Source organism: Chelonoidis abingdonii, chromosome 25, assembly GCF_003597395.2.
Source record: "Chelonoidis abingdonii isolate Lonesome George chromosome 25, CheloAbing_2.0, whole genome shotgun sequence".
Lineage (NCBI taxonomy): Eukaryota > Metazoa > Chordata > Testudines > Testudinidae > Chelonoidis > Chelonoidis abingdonii.
In genome coordinates, this window is record NC_133793.1 from 18,060,109 (window position 1) to 18,069,888 (window position 9,780).

The window sequence follows — 9,780 nt, forward strand, 5'->3', positions numbered from 1 at the left end:
TCTCCCTGTGAGTGATTTCCAAGGCATCCTGCACTCTAGCAATGGCAGCAGTGCTCAGAAAGACTGATGCTGTCAGGGTGGGCCGCTTTTTCACTAGCATCTGGATGTTCTAAACCAACAAGGAGGTTACAATGGAAAACAAAGGTCTCAATGAAGGTGACAATCACAAAATTGCTAAAGCACACAGGCATGCTATGTCACCAGCCCTGTACAAACCTAACTCTGCGTCACAAATTCTTTGTGAGTGAATTTCCCAGGTGTTTTTATTTTTGTTTGTTTGTTTTTTTTAACAGAAAATGCTGTTGGTAGGAGATTAGAAGTCATTTAGGCAGTTGTAGCTGTCAGACATTCATAGAAATGTAGGGCTGAGAGGGACCTCAAGAGGTCATCAAGTCCAGCCCTCTGTGCTAAGACAGGAACAAGTAAGCCTGGAGCAGCCCTGCTAGGTGTTGTCCAACCTGTTCTGAAAAATCTCCAATGATGGGGATTCCACAACCTTCCTTGAAAGGCTGGTCCAGAATTTAACTGCCCTTCTAGTTAGAAAGATTTTCTTAATCTATAACCATCATCTGCCCTGCTACAGATTAAGCCTGTTGCTTCTTGTTTTATCTTCAATGGACACGGAGAACAATTTATCACCGTCCTGTTTATATCAGACCTTAACATACTTGAAGACTTTTGCCCGGTCCCACCTCAGCCTTCTCTTTTAAAGAATAAACAGGCCTAGTTTTTTTAACTTTTCTTCCTGTCAGGTTTTTGAAGCCTTTGATCATTTTTGTTGTGCTCCTCCAGACCACGGCTGCTCGGGAGGCAAGAGGGGCAATTTGCCCCAGGCCCTGGGCCCCACAGGGGCCCCCACGAGAATATAGTATTCTATAGTATTGCAAATTTTTTTATGGAAGGGGCTCCTGAAATTGCTTTGCCCCAGGTCCCCTGAAACCTCTGGGTGGCCCTGCTCCAGACTCTCTCCAATTTGTCCACATCTTTCCTAAAATGTGGATGTAATAAAATACAGACCAGACTTTAAATGTGACCTGCCCTTCTGGATGCCTCCTGAGTAAGCGGCCCCTTTCTGAGACCCTTCTCCAGCCCCAGGAGTGAACCCCTTCTATGTGGCCAGCTCATGCCTCTACTTCTCTCTGGGGTGGGATCCAGAAATCCAGCCACACTCCAATGGGGTTGCCAGTTTCCCCCTATATGGGTGCCAATCCCATTACTTCTCAGGTCCAGATGTTCTTGGACTCTGCCAAAGTTCCCTGTTGGGACCCTGTGGTCAGAAATAATTTGCAGTGACACAGAAACAGGAGTATTTGTCCAAAATGTGCACAGTGCTTAGAGAAGCAGATTTTTAAAATAACAAAAAGACCTACAGGACCCTTTGTCTTCTTTACGTTTGACATTCCTCTCCAGCCCCTTGGTGTCTCCTGTTCTCTCTGGGCACCAAGTTACAGCTTAACCACTGCAGTTCCTGCCTCTCACTCTGTCTGTCTGTCTTTCTTCACCCTGTTGGCTCTAGGTCTTTTTCTCATGTTCCAGCAGAGCCAACCACTTCCTTTTTAACCCTTCAGGGTCTTTTGATCTCAGCCCTAGCCTTAGGAAGAGTAAAACATCCTGACATGGATGGTGCCAGCCAGGTTAGTTCTTTCCCCAGTTGATGACCCAGCCCATTGTTGTCTTAACTGTCTACCTCAGATGCTGAATTACCCTTCATGGATTTGTTAACAGCACACTTTACAACCTCCTTTGTTTTAACGTTACACAGTCATAGAATCACAAAGTCAGAAGAGACCTCAGAAGGTCATCTAGTCCACCCCCTGCTCAAAGCAGGACCAATTCCCAGACAGATTTTTCCCTATATTCCTGAATGACCCATCAAGGATTGAACTCACAACTGTGAGTTTAATAAACTCCTGCTCAGACCACTGAGCTATCCCCCCTGAGTCAGCTGCCAATATAGAACTAAAAAGGGAAACCAAATTATACATCATATTGTTAAGCAATAATACAGACATTTTCCGACTTTGTGACCTCCCAAGTTGAGATACTTCAATGGGGCTCAATGATCAGAAGAAAACAACTATATTTATGAGAACAAAGAAATGTTACTCCTGGTCAAGAATTTCCTCAGAGCCTCCTTGACTTCTTTGTTCCTCAGACTGTATATGATTGGGTTGAATGTTGGAATAATGACCGTGTACAACAGGGCGAGGGCTCGATCGGTGTCCACAGAAACATTGGGACTGGGCCTCATGTAGGTGATAAAGGCACTGCAGTAGAATAAGATGACTGTGATTAGGTGTGAGGAGCAAGCGGAGAAAGCTTTGTGTCTCCCCTCACCTGAGTGCATCTTCAGAATGGTGCAGATGATGCCTGCATAGGAGGTGATGATTAAGATTAAGGGGACTATTGTTAACACCATAGTGAGAAAGGGAATAATGGCATTGATGAGTGATGTGTCCGTGCTCACTAGCCTAAGCACTGGGAGGGCGTCGCAGAAGAAGTGGTTGATTTTATTTGGCCCATGGAAGGGTAACGTGAATATGGCTGCCGTTTGCTCACATGCCACCAACTTACCCACGATCCACACCATAGCTGCCAAGCTTAGGGTGACCTTTCTGCTCATGATGAGTGAGTAACGCATGGGGTTGCATATGGCAATGTACCGGTCATAGGACATAACAGTCAGCAGGCCACACTCTGTACTGCCAAAGAAAATGTAGAAGTACATCTGGACTGCACAGCCCAGGAAAGAGATAGTCTGCTTCTCTGACAGGAGGTTGGTCAAGGTCTTAGGGACGATCACTGAAGTGTAGCAGATCTCCAAGACTGACAAGTTCCTGAGGAAGAAATACATGGGGGTGTGGAGGGCCAGGTCAGCAACCGTGACAGCGATGATGAGGCCATTTCCTATCAGTGTGAAGAGGTAGATGGGTAAGATGAGGACAAAAAGAAGGGGCTGCAGATGCTGGAGGTCTGAGAAGCCCAGAAAGATAAACTCTGTCACTGCTGTTAGGTTTTCTTCCATAGCTCGGTCCTGTTGAGACCACATAGGTATTTAGATCCCTCTCAGTGGTTTGCATGGTATCTCATAATAGATAGAAAGATAGATTCGATAGAATAACAGTTACACAATCAGCTTCACCCCGTCCCCTTTCTCATCTTTCTATGTTCACACAGCTCAGGTGTTCTATCTCTTGGATCTTACTCAGTTCTAGTTGGTGATTTTGACACCCTGTCCCACACTCACCACAGGAACGGACATTGGTAGCTGCTGTGTCCACTCCAGAGGGGCAGTTGGGCCACTTCTGAGCGGCGCTGCGACCCCGTGCACTTGGTCACAATGCCTGGAGTGGGGGGCTGAGTACAGCCCCGCAGGACAGGCACTGCAGGAGCCACCACTGCAGGGTGAGTCATGGACACACACAAAAAGTCATGAACAAATGGGAAAATCACAGTGTCTGTGACTTCTTTCCTATTGTGACAGACATGCAGCCCTATGAATGACTATTAAAGAGCACCCCCACTTCCCTGCCTCACACAGTGCCATCCCATTAATGAGAATGAGATACCAGAGTGCTGAAAGAACAAACACTAGACAAACCAACAACAAACAGCCCAGACACATGGTTGGTCTGGTCTAATCTTACACTTCACTGCCAGCAAATGTGGTTAGAGAGAATCCTGCAGATGAATATATTTTAGGTATCATTGAAAATGACATTGCAAATAGATAGAGTCGATAGGCAGATAGATGAATCATTCATTACTATTAGTTACCTTGATAGAAAGACATTATGCATAATACCTGTGATAAGACAGAGAGAACAAAATTAAGAACAATTCTGTGGATTAGATACATAAGAGTAAATTAGATTGAGTGATTAGATGAGAGAAAGAGAGAGAGAGAGAGTGAAAGAGATTGTCTATTTTTCCTTCAATTCTGGAGATAATTTAGGTGTTGATGGCTCCATAAAATGAACTTGGGGTCATAATAGTAAAGAAGGAAAACACCTCAGACTGTCCCACAAATACCTTACTCTGAGCAGTCAAACCTTCCCACTTCTGAGCAGCTCCATCATTTCTGAAACTGACTTATCTTGACCGAGAAGCTTCTCTGCTAGTGAATCTCAGACATCAATCCTTTCTGTACTGTTCAGTGACTACTGGGATAAAATCCCCAGGGTTCTTTCTGACTATGGGTGCCTGAGAGAATTTTTAATTGTATTCTGTTTGTAAGCACTTTGATCAATTAAATCAACTCAGCAATAAAAAAACTACCATTAAATTCAGAGATGGTCCAATCCAAATTGCAATGTCAACTGTTCTTGTTGATCAACGTCAGAATATTGGTTTACTCTCAGTTCTCCAAGCATTTACAGTAGACATATTCTTCATCATGATTAAGATGTGTTTGTTGCAATAACGGTCTGAGACCTTAGAGCCTAGACAATTTATATAAGCTGCTCAGGAACAGGCTCCTGAAGGACATGTAACAAGGATGTGTAAATTGTATCTACAAATCTCAAGAGCAAATATAACTGATAGGTAGGCCAAAAGCTTTTAGCACTAATTGCCAGTGATCTTAACAGCATAGATCTTGGGGGAACTGCCGTGAGGTCTGACTAGTCTTTAAGGAGATATGGTGTTCACTTCAACAAATTGCCTCTCCCCCCCCCCCGTTGGCACTCTTAGGATGGAGCTGAGAACTCACTGGACCATGGGTAGTTATTAACTCCCTTCTTATCCCTAGAGTGACTTCTTAAAGACAGAGTTGAGGCACACCAGTCAAGAGTGTGTGTCGGGAAATTCACAGTGCCTTTTCCATGCTGTGATAGATCTACAGAAAGCCAAGGACAGCATCCTTAAGGATGTCAGCTCTTCCCACCATTAATTTCTAAATCTCCAGTTCAGATCTATCCCCTGGCAGTTTCCAATTTGTTACCACATGATGGCTGCTTGTTGTCTCATGTGAAAGGTATGCAGTGGTTCTCAGACCAGCTCCCAGAGGACAACTCTGCATGTCTAAAATGTGTTCACCAACAGCCTTGGAAATAATTTGCAAACTTCTTGTTAAGTTCATCTCAGCAGCCAAGGGCTAGTGGCAAAATTCACTCCAGTGTCATTCCCATTGGCGGTAACTTTCAGTGTGAACTGGACAATCATCTCCCTTACGCTCCTTTGAAAATCCTGGCCTAAACCTGCAAAGGCCTTGAGTGGTGTGCAGGCCTTGACAGTATTTGACATGGAAGTATCATGGACATTGAACTAGCCTGGAACACATGGATGCAGGCTCCCCAAGGCAGGACTGAAGCAGGTTAGTGGGACAGTGTGCTGGAACTGTCAGTACTTCAGCCATAGCCTGAGCTGTTTGATGGGTCATTGGAGGAACTCTGTCCTCCTGTGCAGAGTTGCACTATTGACGTGTTTTATAAGGTTTTTCTTCACCTTCCTCTGAGACGTCAGATCTTTGAAATTGACAAAGTTATGTCACTGATGGCAACAGTCTCAGCCTTTAGAGGCAATCTTTTCTTGACTGTGATTTTCGCCGATCATGATTATTAAGAACAGATGGTATATGAATAATAAAACCTGTGATTTATAAATATGTTTGTGAATAACATAGTAAGGACACTTCTCCAATGACCTGAGAGAAGTCTGTTCCAATAAGATTGACTGTTTATAGCAGGTAGCTGAATATCAGCTTTTCTGGGTTCAATTCCTAGCTCTGAGAGAGGAGTGGGTGTAGCAATTAAAGTGTGTTGGGTGAGTGGCTTGGGGGCAGATGGGAGTCAAGATTTTTAGAGAACAGGGCACATCAGGGAGCTGGTTCTGAGTATGTATGTATTTCATAATATCTCTCCTCCTTCCTGTGGAGGCCAACTATCTTCTTTAATTGACGGCTCTTCAAAGAAGGGACTAAATTTTCAATTATACCCTTATTATGGGCAAATCAATAGATCCCCTGTCCTGTTTGGATCCTCTGAGCATGGATATCACTTTCTACATGGTTGTAGACTTGGATTTTCAAAGGATCCTAGTGGATTTAGGCTCCAAAATGCAATTAAAAAACAAGGGGAGTTGGGTGACTGACAGTCTCAACCTTTAATATTTTAGCCATATCATCAAGATCTACAAAAATGACCGAATGACCATAGACTGGTGGACAGAGTCTGTGACTGGTTTCATTTCCCTGAAAAAAGTCTCAGGTTTCAACAGACTGGGAAGGACTAAAGAAAAGGATTCTTTTTCTGGGACATGATTCCATTAAAACATTAAGGCGAAGACTCACAATCATCCAACTCCTATTGACTTTGAATGGCATTTGAGAGCTTCCTCAATTAGAATTTTGTGAAATTCCAAGTGGGCTGTTAATGTAGTTATGGAATACACATCTTATACACCTTGATAAATTTCTTCACACCCATTCCGTCAAACTTTTCACACTCTAGATGTCAAAATTGGTTCTCGCCCCTCATGCTGGTTGGTCAGGGGGCAGTGCTAAGAGACTTGTTTGGGGCAGTGCTAAGGGAGGGCATGATGTAGGTCCTGCACCCAATGAGCATCTGCTCTGGGGCACAGGCAGGAACTTTTGGTGGTAGTTCCTCCTCTCCCTTTGACCAATCAGCCCTGAAATCCAGAAATCACAATTGTCAATATCTCCTGAAACCACGCTTCCAAGGGCATGCGTTATGAGTGTCTAGTTTTATCTCCAGCCCCCATGACACCTTCTACATCCTGCCCACACTCCTATCTGTCTGTCGGTCTCAATCTAGGGCTCCATGCAGGTCCCATGGGAGCGTGAGCCAATTGGTGGGGCCTTATGGTCATTGGGGCCCTCAAACATCAGACCAAACCGAGAAGGTATTTAGGTCAGAATCCTGACTTCTAGTCAGTCAAGTATTGACAACTTTTACATCCTCAATCTATTTTGAAAATCACCACCTGAATAGATAGAGTCAATAGGTAAATAGATGAGTCATTTATTTCAATGACAAGTATCAGAGAGGTAGCCATGTTAGTCTGGACTGTAAAAAGCGACAAGAGTTCTGTGGCATTTTATACATTACAGATGTATTGGAGCATAAACTTTTATGGTGAATACTCACATGCATCTAACAAAGTGAGTTTTCACCCAGAAAGTTATGTCCAAATGTCTGTTAGTCTATAAGGTGCCACAGACCTTTGTTGCACATTTTGCAAGTTAGCTTGAGAGAGAAATGATGACAGTCCATTTCACCATGATTGCACCATCGACTGGCACAATATGTGTCCAAATAATCACTCCTACAGAACTGTCATTTATTTCATAGTCTTTAGTATTTATTATTCATATTTCAGGATCAACTAGGATTCCCAGTAACAGATCAAGACAAATGGGCTAGATTCACAAAGGAATAGATGTTCCAGTGCTGATCATTGAAGCAGCTGACTTTTAGTATCTAGAAATCTCACGGGATTCACAAACCTCAGTTTACACACCGGCTCCCTTTACAATGAAAGGGAAACTAGGCACCTAAAAATGGGATTCACAAAAGCCAGCTATGCTCAGGGGTTCCTCATCTAGGTAGTCAAAGGGAGATTCCAGAGGATGTGCCTATCTTGTCGCTGTGAACACTTCTTGGGTAAGGCACCAAAGGTGTTTTTCGCAAGAGGCCTGGGAGTGAGAAGGATGCCTCATCATACTCTTAGCTCGCCATTTGGGCTAGAACTAGGAGGCGAAAGATCCAGTTTCAATTTCCCCTCTGCCTTAGGAGAAAAGGGATTTGAACAGGAACTCCACTCTTAGGAGAGTACTATAACTTATAGAGTTCTATTAACTATTACTCTTGTTTAATTCCCCTTCTTTTCCCCTCACAAAACCCATCAGATTCATGACCATGGTGTAGCGCAGTGGGTTACAGATGGCCACAGAGCGGTCATAGGACATAACGGCCAGCAGGACAAACTCACTGCAGCCCAAAAGGAAGTAGAAGTAGCACTGAGTGATACAAGCCAGGTAGGAGATGGACTTGTCACCTGTCAGAAAGCTGGCAATCACCTTGCGTAGGACAGAAGATGTAATAAGGATCTCCAAACAGGAGAGGTTCCAGAGGAAGAAGTTCATGGGGCTGTGGAGGTGACGGTCTAAGAGGATGATAGCAATGATCATGATATTGGCAGACAAGATCAGCAAGTAAGAGGCCAGGAAGCCAACAACAATGAGGCATTCCAGATAGTGGGGGTAGAGGAAGCCAATGAGGATAAATTCGGTCACGGTGGTTTGGTGTCGCATGGCTACATTGGATCTATCTATGAGGGGTAGAGGGAGGACGGAGGGAATAGAGAATAATGTGTCAGTTGAACAGGAGAAAAGAAAAGTAGAAAAACAGAAGAGTAGAGAAGAGGAAAGAAAAGATCTGAAGAGAACATAAAAGGAAGAGAGATAAGGAGGAAAAATGATAAACTGTAGAGAAGGAAAGCAAGGGAGAAATAAGAAAAGTGAAGAAGACAAAAGAACAATACATCAAATAAAAATTTACCCTGTGGGCAATGGGTGGGATGGGAAGAACAACAAGTCAATGTGAGCAGGGAAAGGAAGACCATGAGAAGAGGAAACAAATGGCAAACAGAAGAGGAAAGAAAAGTGGAAGAGAGAAAAGCCCCAAAAATAAAGAAGAGCAGGGCTGGGTGGAATTGTTTCCCTGGGCAAATTTTTTACTTTTTTTTGGGTGTGGAGGAGAGAGGGGAGGAAAAAACAAAAGTTTTCAGCTGAAAACTCTTCAAAATTTCTGGGTTTTATTTTCTTAATGAAAAGTCAAAAATTGTCTACAGAAAGCAGACACTTACCACAAAGGTTTTAGTTTAATTGAAAACCCATTTAATTTGTTGTCAAAAAACAATTTTGATAGAAATATTTGGACTAGCCTTAAAGATAAGGAAAGGAAAAAAAAGAGTAATAGGAGTGAGTGGGTGAGATTCTGGGCTTGCGTTGTGCAGGAGGTCAGACTAGATGACCATAATGGTCCCTTCTGACCTTAAAGTCTATGAGTCTAAAGAGAAAAGAGAAGTAAAATTAAAAAATTAAAGGAACAGAGAAAAGCAATAAAGGAAAGAGAGGGTGAAAATGAAAGGAGAAAATGAAGAAAGAGAATAAAAAGGAAAGAGAAAAATGTAGGAACCAAAAAAAAAAAGGAAAAGAAAAAAACAAAAAAGAAGAAAAAAAGATGATGAAAGAAAAGAAAAGAGAGAAGGGAAAATGAAAAGTATAAGAAAAAAGTTATCAAAATGGAGATAAAAATATTTAAAAAGGAAAGAGAAGAAGGAAAAGAAAACGAGAAAAGGAAATAAACAGAAAGGGGGGAAACAACAGCTATTCACATTAGTGTAAGGTCTGTGATGTTAGGAAGACACCATAAGGCCAAGCGGCTACACGCAGATTGAGCCCTGTGCTCCAAGTCATCACCAACTACTGTAAAACAAATTCTTGTAGGCGTCATTTTGTTAAATTATAGTCCCTGCTTCTTTGGGATTAAATACTAAAGTAGTTTTATTCTGAACTCTTCAAGACTGAAAAAAGTAGTAATCATTCTGATTTTTCCCTTCATGTTCAAGCCATGAGAAGCCTGAAACAGCACCTGCCAAAATCTGGGTGCTTAGCATGAAACTCCCCCAAGCTTAATTACCAGCTTGGACCTGATCTCGCTGCCACCATCCAAAATTTCCAGGGTTTTGGCCCCCTTCTGGTCTCCCCAAACCTTCTCTGGAGAGACCCCAAGACTCAGAGCTCTGAGTCTCACCCAC

At 43.0% G+C, this 9,780-nt stretch overlaps 2 protein-coding genes across 2 annotated transcripts; both read right to left on the reverse strand.

The window, feature by feature from the left end:
• Positions 1-2,073: 2,073 nt before the first annotated feature.
• Positions 2,074-3,518, reverse strand: LOC116829768 (olfactory receptor 10A7-like). The gene has a single exon (XM_032788796.2). It carries the CDS (start codon positions 3,047-3,049, stop codon positions 2,084-2,086), a length of 966 nt encoding a protein of 321 aa, XP_032644687.1. The 5' UTR covers positions 3,050-3,518; the 3' UTR covers positions 2,074-2,083.
• A 4,295-nt stretch (positions 3,519-7,813) lies between these two features.
• Positions 7,814-8,272, reverse strand: LOC142045953 (olfactory receptor 6E1-like). The gene has a single exon (XM_075060887.1). It carries the CDS (start codon positions 8,270-8,272, stop codon positions 7,814-7,816), a length of 459 nt encoding a protein of 152 aa, XP_074916988.1.
• Positions 8,273-9,780: the final 1,508 nt, after the last annotated feature.